Genomic DNA, 23,019 nt, shown 5'->3' on the forward strand with positions numbered 1-23,019 from the left:
GCGAGCAGAGGGGCGGTGGCGGCGCAGGCGCACCGGCAGCAGGGGTGGGGACGGCGCTCTGCGGGCGGCGCGTTCGGAGCTGCTTCTCTCTCATAGCGCTGCTGCAGGGCAGCACGGCAAAAGCCGTTCCGGTTCCTTTTTAATTTAGTACGCGTGGAGCGGTAAGGAAAAGAAAAGCCTGCTGAAAATACGTGCATCGGTTTGGGCTGCGGATCGATTTTGGAAGCGTTTCCCGTGACAGTCAATTGCGTTTCTTCATGTAAAGTTTATTACACGCTTTAATCACCGCTGTTTCCGGCTCCTTTTTACTGTTTCAGAGCCAACTACAGAAAATGAATGAGGGATTTTGTCGTGATGTGCACCATTAACAGGACTGCTTATTAGACTCTTAATGAACAACATCTGCGTGCTCGCTCACTCCAAACAAATAACAGTTGGGGCGCTGGAACATTTACAGCTGCTGGGATATGCAGTAACGAAGAACTGACTGAGTTTTCAGCCCGAACTTACAGAGAACACAAAGCAGGGCAGTCAGTACTGGCGTTTTCAAAAGGAGGTGCTTTGCAATAAGTTGCCACCAAAGCCCTTTACTTTGCAGAAATTGAAAGGTGTGCACAGCATCATTTTCTGCTTTAAGACAGAAGACAAAACAGTTCCTTGATACAGTCCTAACGCCATTTATAACAACATTCCCTGGGTGGAAGGAACGCACTTCAGTGTCCTGCTATGGCCGTGGCACTGCTTTAAGGCTCACTGCAGTGCAGAAGGCACAGGGTGGAACAAACTGTACTCTGTAAAAGAGTTGTGATTCCTTTTACAGCTTGAAATAGAAAGAAGAGACAATCCTAATCTACTTATAAGAACAAGCTGAGCAAGATGCTGATCCACACTCCTTTATTTCTCTGTTTTTCTCTAAGAGCAGTCAAGAAAACAAATCAGTATGGAGAAAAACAGCTCATTTGCAAACAGGCATTCATATCCATCCACAAAATTGCAATTTGTTTGGTAAATACACTCTGGAAAGATAATCTGATGAAAGAGAAGTTAGAACTTGGATTTCAGCCTTCATTTTAGATGCTGCCATAATTTCCAGCTAAAAGGAAAAAAAAAAACTAATTAATATGTGATGCTGTAACAGCCAGACCCAGAGCCAGGGGTAGATATGGGCTTCCTCAATTGTGCCCTTTTTTACTGTTGCAAAACCTATCTGCTATACTGAGAGTTTATAAGAGTAAGAAGGAACAGGACTGCGGGTGATAGGATTTGTCCTGGGGAGAGTAAGAAATAGGAAACAAGAGGTTTGGACATACTTCTTTTTTCCACACTGGCTGACAAGCAATGTAAGGTCTCTTCTGTAGACTTGCTAACTTATTTTGATCTTGCTTTGTAAATGGAATCAGGACATCTTTCCGTATATTTAATCTGAAAAGTAAATAAAGTTATTACATTTTCTCATATATTTCAGAAATACTGATTCCAAGTTACTGCTTTATAAGCCAGAATAATGGATGAAAACAGCAAACAATATTGGATTTAAGTGTTGGATGTTGGTTTTATTGCTATTGCTTTATTTGTTTGATAAATTTAGTCAGATTTTATTTACTGTCTATGAAAGAGAAGAAGACTTTCATTCCTTTTGGGAAATAACTAACCTCTTGATGTCGGATGGAAGGAGACCAAGCCACTTTATGCATGGAACGGTGAGCTGGTGAGCCTCAAAAGACATTGACTAGAATAAGAAAAACCAATTGTAACATTCAGAGACTTTTAGTTAAATCCTTTGAGATATAAGCCTTTCTCAGTTACTGTCAGGTTGTATTACAGTTGGTTAACTCTTTTCACTGTCAAAACTTTACAGGAGGAAATAGTGCAACCAGAACTTACCATACTCCATTATTGAGAACAGTTTCTTTTTTATGGCTTCAGCCATTAGAGATTCTAGATTGGTCCCTTCTGTTCTTTTTATTTTGTCATGCTGTTTTTGTTTGTTTGCTGTCACCTTGAGTTCCATTGCCAAACAAAACTGAAGCCAGGAGAAGCAGTGACAACTACAATTGGAAGTTCCTGATATTTCCTGCTACAAGCACCACATTATATATAATCAGCGAATTTCACTGTGTAAGTAATTTCACTATTATAATCCTGGAGGTGCTGTCCTATCAATTTACACACATTTCTGACAGAGCTAAAGTCCTGGCAGATCACCTGAAAATGCATGAGTTCTGTTTCCACATAGGTCCCTGAGGCTTCTGTTATGACATATACATAACAGAACAGAGCGAGCCTGGACATCATCCATGACTGTTTCCAGAAGGTGGGTTTTGTTTGTTTGTTTGTTTTCTTTAGATGTTCTTCCTCCATCTCCCCAGAAAACTGTTTCTGCTCTCAGCCACCAGCCTGCCTTCCATACTGTCTTTCTGTACCTACTCTTTTAGTGATGTAAAGTGCCCCTTCTTGTTCCCTTTGCCTTTTCCTCCATAATATTCCACACTAAAATATGTATCCATACACAAATTCTCACCCCAAACCAAAACCTTTACCAACACAACATTCTTTGGAGAACCATACTGTTCACCCATCTCACAAGTTATGTCCTTTTCCTCCCCAGCTTCTTCCAGCCATCATTTGTCTTCTAAGGCAGAAACAAAGCAAAATGGAGAATGCTTTCCTATTTGGATTTCCTGAAAACTGCCTGTGTAGCAGGAAGAAACTGAGATACAGTTAAATGAAACACCTGGCATTGTTATCCAGTTTCTTTTTGTTACAGGAAGAAGCTCTTTTTGCAGATGCACAAGACCTAAAAATGGTGCCTGTGTTCAAAGACAATGAGGGGAGGTAGTAACCATTCTAATTCATCATGCATGCAAACTTCAAGGCTGAACTGCAGATCAATATATTTGAATGGAAAGTGATACTCACCACAGATCCATATTTGTAGATACACATTATTTCCACACCTGGGTTGAAGAATACCAATTGTCAAGTATCTGTTATCTTCACACTGGGAATGCTTATGCAGACTGCGTTAACAATTCACTTTTATGGCACAACAGTGCAAAATGAGAATCAAGCTAAATCTTGCTTTCTTCTTATGTTACAGAACCTCTACAAACTTACCGTGTGGATCTGCATCCATAAGAGTGAAAATAGGAATTTGAAACGTATCCCACAGCTTTCTGACCAGAAGTCGTGTGTTAAGATCTGGTATACCTCTTCCCTAAGGAAACAAAATAAAGCAGACAGTTTTAAATTAATTAAAACAACATCTGGCTACATATATGTTTATATTTGCCATTTTAAATGTGCAAACAAAACGCCTGCAGGAGAGTTTCTCCAACAGGCCTGAAGCATTAAAAGGAAAAGGCTACTTTTTTTTCTTCTCAAAAGTATTTGTAGCACTGAAGACACAATGTAAAACAAGGTATATATAGTGTGCTACAGAGTACAAGTGCTTGTCTCTCTTAGGTATGGGAGTTTCTTCCTCACTGTGAGCCACCTTGTCCCACCTTATCCAAGTGTAGATATTCACACATCCCTCCAGTTCTTAATTAACTAATGAATTAATTAATTCTGCAAGCTCCATAACTTTCAATAAAACCCATAAATCAAGCAATTTTATTTCACTTGGGCTTGCTAAGTTTAGGATCCTGGGGGACAACAGCAGGGTCTTTCTGTGACTTTGCAGCACCCAGATGAGTTGGATAAGCTACCAGGCTCTAGGAGGATGGTTGGAGGAAATAAGCCTTTACAATGTTCATTTTGTATTTTCATTATCAGTAAAATAAAACACTATAAATATGGTAAGATACACAATTTTATTACTGTCTTTTGGCCAACTTTGAGCACTGTTATGATGCTGAGGTATCTTGTAAATTCTTATGTCTAACTGACCAATATGAAATGTAAACTGCATACCGTAATCATTATGCATGGGGCCAATTTAATGCAGAACTCATCATCCAGGAGTCTCTGGAAAGTTGCATCTTTTTCTACAATTAATATAAATTTGGCATGTGAGTATAAATCTTTTACGTTAAGGCTACCTGCATGTAAAACAATCCGTCATAGCAATCCATTCAATCTGAATGTTCTAAAATACTTATTCTGGAGCCAAAAGCAGCTCATGACTCAATTTCAGAGCCAACAGGCAGAGAAAAAATTACCAGAACATTGTTTAACTTGGAATATTCTTTGTTTTTACTTTATTTTTTTCAGTCCACATTGAGAGTTTCTGCTCAAAGGATACTTTTAATTCCTTGAACGTTAGATGGCACGGTAACTGCCTAGAACAACAAAAATGAAATCAATAATTTATGATAGAGAAAATGATATGTTTTAAAATAACAACATTAGGTAATGAAGGACACCATTACATCCTAAAACAACCATTCATCTCCTAATATACAAGATCAATCTTGACATTTTCACTGCTTTATAAGTACATTCAACCTTTCATATCCTGCTCTGTTGCATGCTTTTCTAAAGTGCATCCGTGCTACTGTCGCAGAAGATCATTCGCTGTATGGGCTTTACAGAGAAAACAACGTCCTGATTCATTTTGTATCTCTTTTAGCCAGAAGAAAAGTCAGCTCAGTGCCAATTTAATCCAGGTTTAAAGCATTTGGGCTTTCTCTTTGGAAGACCATTTAATCCTTTCTTTTATTAACCTGTAACCTGCTTCTATAACTATATTGCTGCAACGGTTTAAGGCACAGTAATGTTTACTTTACATCTCATATTAGGATTGGGTCAGTCTGGCAAGCATATGGACGACAGAGCAGGAACTGGAGGAAGAACTTGGCAAACGAATATGTCTATATTGAAGTGTGTGGTCTGTTTTTATTTCTGACTGCTAAATCACCACTGGTGCCAACAAATAAAACTATGAAGAGCTGTAGAAGAGTATTAACAACGGGGGTCTTTACACTTTGCTTTAAAACAAAGTATGACAGGCAGCTAAAGTAATCTTTCCATTTGGAAGTGACCAGATTAAGCTTACAATGAGCACATTTTTCAGGAAATCATGACAACAGTCAGCAAGTCACAGTTCTGCTTCCACTGTCATAATCTGAACAGCGATAGCAATCAGCTCTTGACTGCTTATACAGCTGTGGTTACAAACTGCTCTATTGCTCAGTATCACCTTTGATAACATCAGTTGATAGTACAAGCCCTTCTAATGCTTGTAAGTCCAGTATTAGTGATATTCTGAAACTAAATATCCTGATATTATATTCACAGATCTTTGGTTGTACATTACTGGTCACAAGAAGAGAATATTACCTCTTATGCTAATTGTGCATTATTATCAAACTTGTGTAAATGGTTTTTACATTTGGGCCCAGAAAGAAACATAGTTTGGGCCCAGAAAGATATTTACTTCTTTAATGATTGTGGCTCAGTTTATTCTTTCTTCTGTGCTGTTGCTACTAGAGAAGGTAGGGAGGGTTAGTGTCAGGTCTGTGTAATAAATGTCTGAAGCAATATGAGCTACATGAAGTACAGGATATCATACAGAGGTAGTTGATTTATGTAGGTCCCTTCCAACTGCAACTATTCTATTTATTCTAATAACTGTTATTGTTATTTAATACATACTGTTGCGCCACAGGTACAATTCACTTTTGTACCATCTTCCTCAGTGTAACTTAAATTACCGGCAACAAAACCTCTAGTTGTAGACAGCTGAAAAAAATAAGTTGTATACAGTAAATTGGAAATTACATGCTTTTATTTTACTGCATTTCATGGGCAAATCAAGAAACTTCTGGAAAACACTCCAACTGGTAACAAGCAGTTATCAGCAGCCATCAACTTCTTAAAATGCAAAGCAACATTGTTGACATAATGGCTATAAAGGTAGATTTACAATAAGTTATAGTAACAACTGCATTTGTGTATACAAAAGAATTCTTGTAAAGCATGAGATCCAGGAAATTCAGATGGTTATATGTCTGACTCACTTGAAACTTCCACTTAAACCCCATGCTAGCAAATCATCCCAGTATAAACTGCAAAGCAGAGGCCTTGTACTCTGCAGATGAAGCACTGCCCTCCCAGGTAATAGCAAAAGGCCTTGTGATTTTGGCTAGCACTTTGCGCCACTCTTGGAAGCAAGCAAACTGTATGAACTTTCTATGAAGGCAGGAACCTTTCAAATGTTATTGCAGAACTTAATCAGGTTTCATTGATATTTCAGCTTTACACACAATCCATGTGATTAGGAAATAATTACATAATAAAAACAGTAATCATAAACCACTTACTATATGCAGACTTCTTCGAGGTATCTGGAGCATGCAAGAGATTTCATTGATTAAATTGTCCACAACTCTCTGGCTACCAAACAGGAGCTTATCTGAGTAGTATATATCTCTGTCAAGACAAAAGACAAAAATATTTGTAATTACAATACTGTAAAAGCTATCAGTTTGTCAGAATACAGAGTAACATTCAGCTGAAGGCATGGATAATCAAACCACTGTAAAGCATTTCACAGAGAGAAATCTGTTATCTGAAAGATTTGCATCCCACACTGCTTTCCCAGTAGCGTTCTTAAAAGGTAACTACATTTGAAATTACAGAAACGTCACATTACCTTTTAGTTGCATAAGAATTGCTCTGCACCATCTTATAGATCATGGATAATATTTTGAGCATCATAGCTGAAAAAATGCATCACAAATTTATTTTTGTCAATTTTCAGAAATGCACATGCAATTATTTGTATTTATGTTGATATTTGTGTCTCACACAATAAAACAGTGAAGCGTGAACACAATTTGTGCACGTATTTTAACATGTTGTGAAATACTGAGAGATGGCACCAGTCAGTAGACTCAGTAATTTCTAGCAGAGTTAGAAAAAAAGTATATATAATGGAGCTGAGTGAGGGAATACATGTCCTGCTGTCCAGACTAAGAAATTCATTGCTTGATCTAGAAAAGCAAATTAGCTTATTGTCTGTAATCCAGGATTGCTCTCCCAGTTGGCTTTTTGAAGGAAGGTGAAGTTTTTACATGTAGACTTTGCAAATATGTCTTAATCTGACATTCAGTCAGGCAGCAAAGAAACCATAAGAACATTGTAGTGATTTAACCATCACATTATAATGCAATAGAGAAAAGCTGAAGGGCTTTATTTTTATTCTTATTTCTATTAATTAATTTTCAAGTTTTATTAGTCTTTCACTTCTAACACACAGGGCATAATTTATTTGCTTTATGAAGTTTCAAACTAAAATACAACAAAAAAGTTCAGAATTCAACTTTGGAACTTACCAAACTTCGGTGCTGTTGCAGGGCAGTCACTTCTTATTTGTTTTGTAGAAGAATGTGGTATCATTTGTAGACCTACAGAATCTTTGAATCTGACATATGGCAAACAAATGCAATAAAACTGTAAACTTACAAAGTAAGCATATGTAAATGATTCTACCCAAGATTATTCAGACTGAGAGCCCTCTCCTAAGGTCAAAGATGCTCGTTCTATTTTCAGACTCAATAAACTAGCAGCAAACAAATAAACAAAGGAAAAAAAAATGTGATTCTTTACTAGCATACACTTCAAGTCTAACATGCAGTAACTTTCTGACGTGCAATGTATGAGAAAGTGTAATTATTTGATTTCACAATTGTATGATCTAATTTTTTCATTGTAGTGCCTTCAGGTATGACAGCCTGTCTATACAGCACTCTTTTCCACTTTAGAACTCTATGTACTTTTTTAAAAGCACTGACAGTGAAACGACCATCAATTTATAGAAAACCACAAGTTTCTCTAAACCTTTCTTTGCTCCTCGCATCCTTTGGGTGGCAGAGCGCAACCAGTGCAGCAGCAGCTCCCGGCCGCTCGGCTGTAACCGTCCTGCCTTTGTGTTGCGGCACCGAGAAGGCTGTGCGCTTTTCACTGCCCGCTCCCTGCATCCTATCTGCACAGAGTGGCAGTCGCCGCTTTGCTCCCTTAAGGACAATAGGAACACTTCTTTTAGAGAACGGCCTGCCTAAGAACCTAACCCCACGGCCCTCACAGACAGCTCACAAGGAAGGGTCAGCCTAGCTTTACACCCAGCTATCCTTCCTGGCCTTGCACGGGTCCCTGCACAGTAACTTTCTATAAAGCACACATCCTGCTTTAGGCCTGGCATTCTCACAGGTTGACCTCATTCCCAGGTAAATCTCCCTCTGGGTATCTACAAATGTTTACAAGGGACATTTCAAACATGAAATCATTCTCTAATTTCTACTAGTTCCTGCCTAGTTCCAGCTGTGCGGATTGGGTATGGGTAGGTGCCTGCATAAGGAAGGACAAAACTCCCACTAGCTGTATTTCTTCCATTTCAATCACATTTGGGGACTTAGTTTGTTTTTTGTTTTATTTTTTCTTTTAATTTGCTTATTGATTTGTACGTACTCTTAAAATGCCTCCTGCATTAGAGCAGGATATGTGTCATCACTCAATGGAATGCCTATGTAAGATTCCATTTCTCCACCATGAATAATGGTTCAGCTTTTTGAATTTGATTGATGTGTCTTATTTTTAACAAACTGTGATGCTAACTTGTTTTCATTTGAACGTTTTCCCCCTATGCGTTCTGATGGCAAATTACATCCCACATTTGTTTTCCTAGCCCAGAATGGCCGTTCCCCTGAGACTGCAAAAGACAGCAAAGCTTTGTTATCATATTTTCATTGTACAGCCTTCGAAGTGAAACATTTGTTGTCAAGCCATCAGGACACCAACCACTGCATTCACTGGGGCACACAAGCGTTTCAGTTAGCTAATTACCTTTGGGACCTTCACTTCTTTGATTGACAGAAATTTATTATTCTCATTAAGTGAGTATTCCACCGAGGTGTTATGCATGGAAGGTCTGCTATGCTTTCTCAACCTCCACTGTTCATAATGTGTCCACTTACACGGACCTCTGCAATCATATTGATCTAAATAGCCTTTAGCTCACGGGTGCCCAAAGCTATTACAAGATAAGGAACAGATTCTTTTATCCTTTTGCTTTCATACTATAAAAAGTAATTAATTTCTCATTCTCAGTTGAAATGCATGCCTTGGAAAAGTACTGTTGCACAGACTTCTACAAAGCTGTGATAGAAAGAAGGACAGGTTGTTCTTTCTCTGCTCCTGCCTAGGTAAGCTGGCATGAGACCTGAAATTTAGATAACATTGCAGAACCTGGTTTCACTTTATTTGGCAAATAATGGACTTAAGATAGTGTATGCACACAGCATGGAAGTAAGAGAACAGTAAGAGCTGGCGATCATCATCTTTGATGGATATAAGGAGGATAAGCTTATTGCTATTGTTTGAAGAAATAAGGTACCGTGAGGAAAAGCAGAGAAAAAGAAGAGAGGAAGCACTGCAAATTGATTGGTAAATGAAATCGTGAGTAATTGTTTCCAGCCTAAAACAGTTGTGTTTGATTAAAAAAAACAACACAACGTACTATTTCTGTTTTCTACTGTATCTAGAAAATGTAGATTTTCTTTCTCATTCCTTCTACAGAAGTTTTACATTCTCCTTGATGCTATGGCCTGCTCTTTAGTTAATGCATGATGTCTGATAGAACTACGTCAGTTCAACTTTTCTGGAAGTTACAAAATCATTGTATTTGTGGCACATATATTAATATAAGGCAAGACTTTTAAACACATTGTACTTACTCTATATTCCTCCAATCTGATCTATTAGCCAGTGTGAGAACAGGTGCTTTTTTTTTGGCCAGACTTTTAAGCACATCTAGAATAACATTTTCTATTGCTTCAAGAACTTCAGAACTGAAAGAAAGAAAACAATTGTGCAGTCCATATGATTTAATGTAGTTTCACTTTGCATTTTGATCATCTATCCCCACCCTTCCAGAAATCATTTAATTCAAAACTGCTTCAGGGATACATACATATATATATGTACACATTTGAAAACCTCCTTTGTTTTTGCATGTCCTTCTCCTTAGTTTCCACATAAGATTTGACTTTCCATTCCAGATTCATGACTGAGAGCACAATTAAAAGTACATTTCTATTCAACCCTAAAACCATTGGATTTTTCACCAGCTGAGCTTTCAGACCAGCTGGCTGGTTTCTGACTCATGATTAATGTTTTACTTCAAATGATGTAATATTGGCCTTGGCTGTGATTTGTGCTAAGTTGTTTTTAAATGCTGTAAATTTAAGAAAATGTTCAACAGAACAAATACTTCCTGTTGTACCACTGCACATTAACCTTTTGATCTGTTGCCCTAAACAAACTGTTAAGGGTTATAATTACACAAAGGGTTGGTCTCAACAAATGAAAAGAATAGAACCTGCATCTTTCACCTAAAAAAACCAAGTAACCTTGCAAGTAGATGCATTACATCCAAACTTTAGGCTGCTCTGAGTGTTATGACAGATGCTCTTTATTTTCATAAGCAATCTGACACCAACGTTTCAGCTGTCCTTAACATTACAACTCTGCTATATACCATCATAAGTATAGGTGGGATTTAAGAGTAGAAAACCAAAAACAACAAACAAACAGAAACTTATATTAGCACTAAGATGTATCAGTGAAGACCTATTTTGTCATTAAGTAACACACTAAGACAAGTAGTGAAGACCATACTGAATGAATTATCTTACTGTTACAAAATCAGTAAGAATTGTTATTCAAACCTAGCTGTGAGTGTCCCTAAACAAGGAGGTGTCATTACAGCTCTCTTGTGTCATCTGAATACATTTCTTCCACTTTGTAACTCAACTTGCACTTACTCCTTGTTTTGCTAAAATAAGATTCTCATTCTTTGGGAATAGTATCTGGAAAGTATTAGTCTTATTTAAAAAGTTATTCATCATAGTAGCCGCATATAACACAAATCTACTAGTAGTACTAATTTTTTTGTCCAATAAGATTAAATTTGATCACAGAGAGACAAGATTTCCTGGCTTCCAGACTCATGATCTGTTCCTTCAACTTAACATCCTACGTATTACACATTATCCAAAATAGCAGCCCTATAAAGTAGAGAGGAAATGGTCAGCTGGTGAGCTAAACATGTAATGCAATGAAGGGTGAGAGCAAAACAGATAAGCAATGCTGGCTAAGGTACGGAGCAAGTTAACAGAAATTAGAGTTGAAGATAACAAAAACATGTATAAGCAGATGGGTGAATGAACAGTTGGGTTGGTGGTAAATCTAAACCATGTCATTGTTCTGATTCTTGTAAGTATTTTACTTATTCATTTGGTTCTGTTCACTGTAACTGTCTGAATATTCTATATGCACTTCAAGAATGCGAAAGCCCGGGCTGCTGTTCCCACCCGTTTCCTCAGTGCTTGGCCAACACAAGCTGTAATTGTGACAAAATAGAAGGAAGAGGACAGCAATTCTATTTGCACCCCTTACTGATAGTCCACCTCTTTGCAGAGATTAACAGAATTTTCATAAACAAACATGCAATGCTGGCCAAGTATGCCTGCATGACGTTCTCCATGGTTTAGCTAACGGTGGAATGGAGCTGAGGGCAGCACTGTGTCTCACAGTGTTTGCCTGCTCATTTCTAGCAGCGTGAATAGATACCAGCCTCTGTATAGCACAGGCAGTGATCTTCAACATTAGTAGCATACAAGACTCATTTCATAGCACCATTAGCAAGCAAGAAAAACAACTACACAGAAACAGCTACCAATAAGTATCTGCACTGTGATAAAGCAAACTCCAAACCCCAGAGCTGCAAACCCAACTCTAGAACCACGCATTCCCCATGCCCTGCCACAGAGACCACAAGCTGTCCAAGTCATACTATGATGATTATTATCCTTTTCCACTTAAGATATGACTGAGATGCTCCCTGTTTGTTGCCACTGTTTTCTGCACTTCTGTCTGTGCCTACAAACTTGCTTGGAAGTCTGAGGAAACCCAGCTGTGCTGGGGCAGTGTGGGAGCTGCCCTCTGCCATGTTTTTGCAGCAGAGTGTGTTTTTCACTTTTGCACAAGCCCATTACCATTACCTCCTATCAATGAAAGAGCACAAGTGCAGCATTTCCCAGCTGTTACCTGGGGACGTGGCTGCCATGAGCCGACACTCTGGTTTCCTTGGAGCCATCCTCATGCCCAGACAGCGCCTCAGCACCGCGCTCCTCCATGGCAGGCACTGCACACCCACCCAACTTCCCTGGAAGGGTTGAAGCTGCTTTAAAGAGGCTGCCAGATTAGAAAAGACTATTTTGGGAGGTAAAGCTCGTTCTCTGAAGGGAAACTGGATGGGCAGCCGTGCAGGGAAGGCAGAATTTTGCTGCAGGAGCTTGAGTTGAAGAACGGCTTTTCCTGACTGACCGAGGGCTTTTCCCGCCCTTTTGAAGAGTGGGGAATTGGTCCCACCCTTCCCAACAGCTGCGGCCTTTCCCGCCCTGACTGACTGACCCACTGACTGACCCACCGACTGACCCACTGAGTGGCTGGGACTGACTGACTGCATTAGCAACTGAAGTAAAAATCCCAATCGATCTCCAGGGTTGCTGCACCTCAGCAGCTGTTTAAGCAAAGCCCTGCAGCACCCAGATCCCTGTGGGCACTGGAATCAGTGAAATGATTGATCACAAAATGGCGGCATGGCTCACCAACACTTTTCTCACCCTTACTGAGTGACCCAGTGACTTTTTTCTTCCTCCAACATCAAATGTCTCTTCCTGACAGCTCTCAGTAGCTGGAAGAAAGCTGCAAGCCCCAGTGCCAAGCTGAGTTTCCTTTCCCTAAATGAAATTCAGCTTATTCAATACTAATTTTGTAACTTGCCTTCAGTGTTCAGAAGATTTGGAATAGAGTTGGGATATGTTTTCATATTTTTCTCAATGCACCATAAAAAACTCGTGTTCAGAACAAATACTCAACCTGCAATGCTACGAGCCATGAATCGCTGGCTTCCAGGGGAAAAAAAGTGCTGAATATTGTCAGACTTTTGGCTGAAATGGGCCATGTGGAATCCTCAGCCAGAGGGCATCGCTTCAAAACAGACAATACACAGCTAAACTGTGAATCTGAAAAGAAACCCCATGTGTCTTTATTATCTTGGTGCGTTTTGTACAATTTTTCTTTAGATATTTGCCTCTTTCCTTCCAGAAATGACCATCATGAGCTTCAAGAGAAGGTGCAGTCTTTCTGGGGGAGCAGAACAGCAGAGCAGTGTGTGCCCATCTTCTGCTCAGTGGCCAAAGCAGATGTGCTGCAGTGCCCAGCATGAACCATATGCTCCTTCTGCTCGGTGGTTTATGAGCACAGAGTTCAGGGCCCCGTCACTGCAGCTCTGCTGTGATGAAAAGCCATGCCTGGGGATTTACACAGCCCTCACCTCTGCAGCTATGATAGGCCAAGGACTGTTTTAAACTCCTAACTGTGTCACAGCAATTGACTGACTGAAAGCAGCCATTCTGTGAGTAGTAGTAGTTACTCAGGAGATAAATATCTTCAAGGCTTGTCCTTTCTAGAGAAAATACTAGTGAGCCCACCACTGATAACGCTGCATTTTGTGCACCGCAGGCAGTAACACTGGAAGCTGTGCTGTGTCTAGCTCACTGCCAGCAGCACTTCAAAAGTCACCATGCTTAGGCTTGTTGTTAGCCAGGTAGACAACACGGGGCATAAAACACTGGAGACAGCAGGTTTATGCTGCTGCTCCATTAGCTGCTGCCTATGAAGTTTCTTTTCTGGTACTCACAAGAGTAAGCAGTCCAAATCCATCCTGAGCAGGTAATTAAAAGTATCATGAATTGACTTATCTGAGGAAAGCCTCAGGCTATGAAGATACAAACACAAGGTGCTTCAGTTAGCAAAGGCAAGCAGAAGAAAGGGGAAATAATAAATTGAAATTTTCAGTTCTTTCATGTTCAGTCTTTTGGCCTTTAGGTACCTTGAGATCAGTCCGGAAATATTTATGTAAAAACTCTGTAGTTCTTTCCAACAATTCAACATCAAAATCAACAGATTTCTGTTTGATGTAGAACTGACAACACTATAACCTGCTCCCAGGAAAGGGTTGCAAATAAAACTATATACATCAACACGAGAGAAGGTAATGTAATGACTTGTCCCTTCCCCAAAGCAGCAAAGAGCAACTAGAAAAAAAGCAGGACCAAGATTTTCAGTGCTTACATTAGAATTAACAGAAAAGAAACTAAATATGTGTAGATAAATATGTATGTACATATAAACAGATAAACTAGTGTCCAGGATAATAAATGAACAACAATCAGTAATAGAACCAGCAGGTTTATATCTGAAAGACCTGTTTAATTATTCCTTTTCACTTTATAAGCTCTTCTTAATTATTTTTTAAAGCATTTCAATTATAAATGCAGAACGTATTTTTATGTGTGGTAGAGGGAAAAGGACCAGGAAAACTCATCATAATCCATTATTAAACGTTCAGATGTGAAAAAGAGCAGTAGGAAGAATGCAGCTGCGTGTGCACTTGGCTTGCTTCTACAAAGATGTGCAGCAGAGGGCACCACAGATGGCACACAGGAGAGTGCTGCTTTGAAGCTGTTAGGCTCTGCTCCGTAATTACACAGCTCTGATAAAACAGGTACGATTGGTAAGTAAACGTTTGCTTTATAAGACAGCCTGTTACCAGAAATTCCCTTAAGACTGCCTATTTTTTATAAACGTGCTCTTATCAGAACACTTGTGAAGGGAGCTCTGCTGTGAAATAGTCTGTATGAGATGTCTGATGCCGACTTCCAAGAATGTTCTGTAACTGCAGAGGAAGAGCCTGTCTGGATCAGAAACTATTGTAGTCATTACATGCTACAGATAAAAGAGCAACACAGAGCAAAAATGTGCATGTATCTTAGTGCCAAGATACTAAGTTGCTTGATACTGACTTTTCCTACATAAATCACTGCATCAGTAGAATAAATAAACTTATGTTATTTCCTTTTCTTTGTTGCATGCCTTATCAAAAGATGCTTTCTCCTTTTATGTGCAGTCAGTCTCCTACATTCAGTTTACATGATTGCAGTGGTCTGTATTTCTCACCAAAAAGTCTGTCCTTACCCCTTTTAGCAGACTGGCTGGCAGACCAGTGGATCTGATAGGTTTACTTTGAGTTAACATCAAATAGCATGGGAAATCCAGTATCTCACACACACCTAAAACAAAGACAAACTTCTCCAAACTGTAGTGATTCAGGGCAAGCAGAAGTGTTTGGAACATTGAGGAGTGTTAAGGAGATAGATAGAAGCTTAAACACTAAAGCAAGAACAGGAAAAACAAAATCCCCACCGGCCATTTAAGAGCTTGCTGGGAGTACGCCTACTACGTTCCATCAAGCTTCAGTCTCTTGCTGCCTCCCTTGGCTACGGTGTGGACAATTGCTGGAAGGACAGACATTTTGTGAGCCAGCAGATTTTACTGTGCAAAGTTAGGATGCAACAGGAGCCAGATCTATCACCTGCCAGCTACACTAACAGTTACTGATCTTTTCCTAAAGAGCAAAGCCTGAAGGAAAAAGGGAAAAGAAAGGGAGATGAATAGTCATTCTCTACTAGCAGCTAACAACCTCAAATGGGATAGCCCCTTCCAACTGATATGTTTGGGTTTTGAAGAAAAAAGAAGGAAAAGAGGAAGAACTTATATGTTTTCAGTTCACCTGACTATGGAGGGAGAAACACCTGCAGCAGTCCGTTCTGCAGAGAACCAAACCACCATGCGAGCAAGTGGGGTTTTTTGTTACCTTCTCTTCTTGTTGTTGTTTTGTTTTTCAGAAGCAAATTCTAGCAGGCCTTTCTTAAAAAGGAAAAGTGGTTTTCATCTAACTTCTATTACAGGGATCCAACATTTTCTTGTGCTTTTAGGAGCAATAATTTATTTTAGGCAGCAGGGCAGTTATCTGAGACAAAGAAACGCCAAGTGAACTAAATAAAAGAATGCCTTTTCCTAATTCAGCATAAATGCCATGAGAAGTTCATTGGCGATAATTAAGCTGCAAATAGAACTCTGTCTGAGCACTCAAATAGACAAACCTTATTTGCTGAGAAGTTTGAGCTTCACCAGTACTATCATAAGGATATTTCAATCCTTCACCAGTCTGCAAACTGCCCTAAAATAGACCAAGACTCCTGAATATTGAGGGATTCTCTCTCTGGAATCCAAATCACTGCACCATCTTCCCTGTTTTAAAACTGCTGCAAGGATGTAACTGCAAACTGTAAAAATAAAAGTAAATTCATTTAAGAGGAAATCAGCTGCAGCAGCTTCAGGACTTGCAAAAGTTACACGAAAATAAGAATAGGATTTTATAATGGGAACTTGGGCATTCTACTGCTTTTATTATTCTTTTGAAGAGCATGTTGGGAGGGAGTATAAAGTGAGAAGATATTTTGAAACATCCAGACCTCTGTGGAAGTGACTCAGCTGGAAATAAAACACAAAGACTGCCTTGCTGCTGAATAACCTACTGGTCTCTCACATACAAGTAACAAATATAAACGTCAGACTCTTCATCTGTTGCCTTCCGTATCAAAATCCCGGGAGTGCTGAGCTATAAAAGAATCAGGCAAATAAACAGCACCGCCTTCTGCATCGAGCACCTATATACTTCTAACAGATTAATACCTAATATTTACCTGTTACCACATTCTCCACTGCTAGGAATAACATGAGAATTTGGGCTGAAGTGTCTGTGTGTCAGGTAAATACATAACAAGTGCTGAATGGTGAGAGGAATGTGGGGGGCTGACAGCTCCCTCCACCCTCCTTGCAGCCCCCAGCAACAGCCACCCTTACTGTCTGACCAGTTGGGCTCTGACAAACCCACGGCCAACAGCGGTAGTTTTCAGGTAGCTATGTATCATCCCATAGAAGTAGGAAGTGCATTTAATGGATTGATTTGTAAACATTTATATACTTGTAAAATTCCAAATCTGGTTTAACTGAACATTGAATAAACATGTTATTAGGAAAAAATCTGATGATTAAAAAAACGTGTTAAAGGGAAAATATGTTGAAACAAACAAATGAAAGACATTTGTGTTAAAACGTAACTGGAAAGCAAGAATGTCTTCTGTTCCAATGTTGATGTGACAGCATGAACATAATGGTCAATAGAACATATTCTTGGAAACAGCTGCACCATTTCCTCCGGATTAGGAAAAGGTAAAATGTCTTGTTTATTTTTTATTCTCCTTTTGTTGGCAAAGCTGTCAAGAGCATGAGAACTCAGGTGTGATTTTGCTCCTTAAACCCAAAATTGCCAGCTGCTGTACATTAAAAATACTCATGCCAAAATCTGTTCTTTCATTTATGTGAGAGCTGCACTGCTGCTGCCATGGCCTCAGGTTTGTGCCAACAGGTAAAACTCAGGATGGACTTCAGACCTTTGTTATTAACTATTTAATAATGCCTGGGGAAAGTGAAGTAAGAGGGTGACATAGGAGCCTGTTCTGACACCGAGGACTGTGGGTCATGTGAATAATGAGAAGGGTGGGGCAGGTGATTAACACAGTCCTGCTTCATTTTTGAAAGCCTAGATTAACATCAGCTCTGTGTCACTATTCAAAATGCATTTGGAGATTTTAATTTAAGTTACTAATGTTAATTGGTCCGCACCACAAAATGCCAGGGACACCGTGATGCAATTTGGACAAAAAGCAACCTTTGCTTTGGAGGGTCCTGAGGTTCAGTACAGAATATGCCAAATATCCAACAGCAAAGATGTGTTGGTTTACTGGGTTTTGTCGTTTGTTTTTTCACTGGAGGAGAGGTGAAAACACGATTCAAACATACACAGGAATCGAACCAAAACATGTCATACGGGGTTGTCGTGTGAGCAGTTCTGGATGCTGTAAGATTCACTGGCCTTCACTGAAGGCTTCTCTGTACCTTCTTCTCAGATACATTCGTAGCCCTTTCACACCCTGTGTGAAGACTCTTTCTGTATACATATTTGTAGACCAGTCTTTTCTCTCTACTCCAACAAAGCTCAAATGCTGCTGTAAGTCCTCTTCTATATTTGGGCATGGAAGAAGGTAGGACATTTTGCTTTGTTTTGCTTCGATTCACTGCTGTTGGCAATGAAAACCACAACCATCCTGAGCCCGGTTTGGGGGATCTTCTTCCAGGCTGCTTCATGCCTTGTTTTGGGACTGGGCTCTGGGAAGTGCTGAGCCGAAAGAGCCGTGAGGACGTCCTGCAGCCAAAAAGGCATCCAGCTCACTGTTAGAAGAAGGTATGAATTAAAAGTTTCATTAATAAATCACAGAATCTGTGCACATAAATACAAATTCCTATAATATAAAATTCTCCCAGGCTGATCCCAAAGGGAGTTCAGTGCTTAAAGAATAGAATAGAACAAATTTATACTATTCTCTAAAGACAAAATCTTCTGGCACAAACAGGAGTTTGGAGCTAAGGGCTGAAAGCTTTTTTGCACTGGAAAATTGACTGGAATTGCTATTGCAGAACAAGCTATTCTGCAACAGCTCACCATCTGACCCGTGACTTTTCCAGACTAGAATATCCACACAGGGAACTATTATGGAACAGTTTATTCAGAAATAGCTATTGTGGTCAGTCCTCCTGCACAGATAAATGCATGGTGTCCATGAATACCTATAGCAAGGGGGAAAAGGGCTTTTTTTTTTTTTTTTTTTTTTTTTTTGCTTGTTCATTTTGTTTTCTTATTACAGGATAGCACTTAATGTCAGATATATAGCATGGCCAAATGGTAAAGCAGACAGGGAACTTCCAGTCAGGTCATCATGCAATTGACTAACACCCATCATTGAATTTCCTAACATAATACATGCTCATACTACAATCACTTACATGCTAAGAACATCTCTACATCTGCAAGGCTGTGTTCATCACAGGATGTTGCATCAGCTTAAGCAAATAATTAGAAACATCCCTAATCAAATCAGTGAAAAAAACATTAACAAACGCATTTGTTGAAGTCTCTGATTGACAGAACTCACATCTCAGTCATCGCTCATGATAACATCATGTACATTATTAGAAAGAAACATACTACAGTTCCACACATCTGCAACAACCACTCATTGTTGACATTAGCTTATTAATTTCACTAAATAACAAATATCCAACTGATGCCAGCAGTACCTCTTTTGGGTCAAGAATTCCTGTTTGTGCCATAAGCACGGTCAGCTGCCAGCTGTGTCTGGCACTTTACCAGAGAGACAGCTCCTTTCTAAACATCCAGGCAGTGTTCATTTATTATTTCACTATTTTTCTGCATATCTTCCTTTGTTCTGTTAAAAACTAGTTGAGTCCTAGAGAAAAAAAATACATATATCCTATAAAAGCTAGGTTGGTTGAAATTCAAGCTTACCTCCAGAAACTGCATTCAACAGCTAATGGTGTCATATTGTTAAATGAAGGGAGAGTAAGTAGGAGAACAAGTTGGTAAGTCTTACAGTTGTTCAAATAATTTTGTCTTTAAATAGCTTTTCAAGGACTCCTGATTATAAAGATCATAAAATAAATATCAAAAGATATATCATAAAATATATATGAATATACAACGACATTCTTTTGCATATTAGAGTCTGTCAAAGAAATATGACATTTTCTACAAACAGCCATTTTTTGCCAACAAACAAAATCTGTTACCACAGGGAAATAAGCACTCAAACCCACACCAACGTCTTAGCAATAAAATGCTTATTTGAATAATTGACACGAGGAAGGCGATCAGACCACACCAGCTGTTGGGAAGGACCCAAATCTCTGCAGATCTGTGCAGGGAGAGCCTCTGCTGACACTGCAGCAGGCACTGCTGGCATTTGGAAGCAATTCCTGCTCTTCTAAGAAGTGCTGTGCTGGAGGGAGGTTTTCTGGGAATCGTGTATCTACCCATGGGAACTGATGGGAATCAGGCTGTCTGCTCAGCTGACAGAACGGATGGCCACGAGGATGGGTCTGTATCATCTCTCTGGGGAGAGAAAAGGCTGTGGCAAAACTTTCCAGGGAGTCCAGCAGTCTGTTAGAGGGTTATTACCCAAAGCCTTTCATGTCACACTTATCTGGAAAGCACCAAAAAAATGGAAAGTAGGAAGAGAACTGAACAGCTCATGGGCTGTGACCTGGAAGAAACAGGATTGAAAAAATGCTGGAATGAAAGAGATGAGCATCGGGAGCATTTGAAGTATTTATTTTAAAAACAGAGGGAACAAACAGCCTTCACAGGCACAGAGTCCAGGCCCAAAAGGCTGCCTGAGAGGTTTCCATGACAGCCTGAGCACATCTCTTGATTTCATAACCTTCTATCACATCAGTACTGTGCTTATTCTCCTTGTGCACAGCGAGGAGCAGCACAACACAAAGCAGAAGAGGACACCATCCTCACATCAGATGCATTCAGTCGCTAATAGTGCACAGCCTGGGGAAAACAATCCAGTAATTTACACGATGCAACAGCCAATATGGAAACTCATCTTGATTTTCACTCCCACTGAAAAACTTCCCCTTCCACAAGTCACAGAATGCCTGTTCCACAGTCTAAGTTCCTACACAATATGCAGTCACATCCACACTCAGCCCAATTCTCCACCATTATGAGACAACAGCAACAGAGTCTCCGTCCTTTTTCTCCTTTGTTACAGAATGTTCAGTATTTTGCTGGAGATTAAAACCCAGAGAACTTTTACTTTGAAAGGATACATTTGTTTCAGTGTTCTACACGAGACACGTGTAATAAATACATTAAGCAATACACTGAGGTCAAACTGGTGTCCCTGCCCATGGCAGGGGGTTGGAAAGAGATGACCTCAAATGTCCCTTCCAGCCCAACCCACTCCATGACTCCGCTATCTGCAGCAGGCTAAAGCACTGCAATAAGGACACTTTACACTGAACGTCTGAGAAATTATCAACAGCCTTTCAGGTTTTTATAACTGTAAAATCAGAAAACTGACTTCATATTGGAGAAACATTTCAGTGCAGCACAAATGCATATTTTAATCATAATTTTAAAAATAAAACCAGTGCCATAAGTTTTGCCAACTGCCTCCCGAGGTGTAGGAATTTATAGCTGCCTACTAAATGCACTGAGGCAGAATGAGTTTAATGAGATGAAAAGTTCATCTTTGTACTCACTTCCTTCACTCTCATATGAACTGGCAAGATTAGCAATAGTGTCTCTACATTCATTTATACCAGCTATTTTATTTATTTCCCAGGGCGCAGAGACAGAAGTTGCTCAGCCATGGGAAGACCCGCCATGCTCTCCCTCTCACTGGCCACGCCATGGATCTGTGCAGCAATGGAGCACCTGAATGCAGTAATGGAGGTGGTGGGCAGTGCTGGGCTGGAGGGGTTACATGACAGAAGGAGCGATGGCTGTAACTGCGCTAGGGGAAGGTGGGCTGAGAATTAGGAAAATCTGTGATCCCTTTTTCAGGCATTCCTTGGGGGAAAACTAACAAGCAAACAAATAACAGCAACAAAACAGCTACAGAAGGAACACCCCAGTTAAAATACAACTGAAGAACCTAATATAAAATACTAAATTGTCATCCTCTGGTTTCTTACTCCTTCAGGTATCTCCTAGCTTCATTATCACACACATTGCACTACTACACATATTTTATCTTGCATGTATGTAACGTACATATGGTGTCTGTAGGCTACATTTTTCTTTACATTTCTTCACATTCAACCATTAATTGAATGCCTGCAGGATGACACTGAGGCAGGGAGTAAGAGCAGGAAAAGAAACTGGGAATAAACTAAATGGAAGGAACAGGTAGCAATTGCACAGAAGACCCTCCATCTCATTTTGGATGACACAGGTAGCAAGATTGAGAAGCAATGTTGGCCATTGGAGGTTGTCTGGAAGCTGCACAGCCCCTCTATTCCTCCCTTCCCCCATAAATGTCAGCCCTGACAATGGAAAAAAGAACCATGTTCTGAATTCCTTGACATCTGGGCACACGAGGCGGGTTTCACCTCTCTTACACTCCCTGCAGCCCCACTGATGTCAGCCCTTGGGAATCTGAGGTCATAGTTTGGCTCCAAGGAAACTCACAGAAGTACATTAGGGCGATATACCATCTTTTCTCAGCACTGGAGGGAACGTTTTTGCCCTAGCTTGAAAAAGGGCTTGGGTGTGATTGAGATGAAATAGATTATGGAGAATTTGATCTGCACGTAAATGTCTCCAGATATTTAATCAATGGGGAAGCAGTGGAACAGGTTTGAGCAGCCCACTGGTCGATGACCTGCTCTGATAAAAACCAGCGGACTATAGAAGTCATTCAATATCCATCCTTCCTGCAGTTTCTCATGGCCAGCACAGATGCCTAATTTTATTGCTTTCACATCTCACCTTCCCACAGTTTTCTGCATTAGTATATAAGAAAGTAATCTGTAAAGAACATTGAGATTTCACCTACATATTAAAAAAAATCTACATTATGTACCCAGATTGAGATGGAAAGGAGAAGAACAGGAAATATTGGCTAGCAGTCCTGCTATATGCATAGACATGAAATCTTGGCTGCCCGCTGTATGAGCTAAAGTGTTGGATAGTAACAGCGCTCTAGAAAAGATTGATCCCTAGGGCTTACTGCTAGCAGTGATGGATTTAATTAGCAGGGTGTGTCTAGAGGGAATGAAGGAGATTCTTCTCAGTACATGCCTACACTTGAAACTGTGTGTGCTTTTTTGTGCATCTCTGTTAAATGGTTTGCAAAAAAAAAAAAAAAAAAAAAAAAGCCATGGTACAATCACTGCACACACACTGTAACGCCGCACTGCACGTGTGAGTGTCATACTTTCTGTCACTGCAGATTCTCATGCAATAAAAGCGCACCTCTTATGAGCTCAGTTTAATTTCTTCTCTTGCTCAAACCCCCTTGGTGTTCTGTGCTACTTCCTACACGCTCAGTTGTGAATCATTTCCCACCTTTTCAGTTACAGATAGGATAAAACCTTGCAGATGAGTGTGAAGGCTGGCAGCCGAGGATCTGAAACAAAAGCACCCAGTGAAAACTGTAGTGCTTTCCTTGC

At 39.9% G+C, this 23,019-nt stretch overlaps 1 protein-coding gene and 1 long non-coding RNA gene across 5 annotated transcripts; one reads left to right on the top strand and one right to left on the bottom strand.

The window, feature by feature from the left end:
• Window positions 1-9: 9 nt before the first annotated feature.
• LOC112530128 lies at window positions 10-3,811 on the top strand. Its single transcript, XR_003071486.3, has 3 exons — window positions 10-2,118; window positions 2,237-2,314; window positions 3,101-3,811. It is a non-coding gene; the product is annotated as an uncharacterized LOC112530128 (long non-coding RNA).
• On the bottom strand, window positions 878-12,323 carry SPO11 (SPO11, initiator of meiotic double stranded breaks). 4 transcript variants are annotated; one of them, XM_040651050.2, is made up of 13 exons: window positions 12,052-12,323; window positions 9,678-9,791; window positions 7,281-7,369; window positions 6,599-6,665; window positions 6,267-6,375; window positions 5,599-5,685; window positions 4,247-4,283; window positions 3,916-3,989; window positions 3,118-3,217; window positions 2,920-2,957; window positions 1,653-1,729; window positions 1,311-1,422; window positions 878-1,093 (listed from the first exon to the last, which is right to left on the bottom strand). In XM_040651050.2, exons 1-13 carry the CDS (start codon window positions 12,138-12,140, stop codon window positions 974-976), a joined length of 1,113 nt encoding a protein of 370 aa, XP_040506984.1. In that variant the 5' UTR covers window positions 12,141-12,323; the 3' UTR covers window positions 878-973. The 4 variants fall into 4 exon arrangements, with proteins under 4 accessions (XP_040506984.1, XP_040506983.1, XP_040506985.1 ...); XM_040651049.2 differs by having other exon boundaries at window positions 3,916-4,025; XM_040651051.2 differs by lacking the exon at window positions 12,052-12,323 and adding an exon at window positions 11,316-11,936 and having other exon boundaries at window positions 3,916-4,025.
• Between the last annotated feature and the right edge of the window lie 10,696 nt (window positions 12,324-23,019).

This window comes from Gallus gallus, chromosome 20 (assembly GCF_016699485.2).
Source record: "Gallus gallus isolate bGalGal1 chromosome 20, bGalGal1.mat.broiler.GRCg7b, whole genome shotgun sequence".
Taxonomy (NCBI): domain Eukaryota; kingdom Metazoa; phylum Chordata; class Aves; order Galliformes; family Phasianidae; genus Gallus; species Gallus gallus.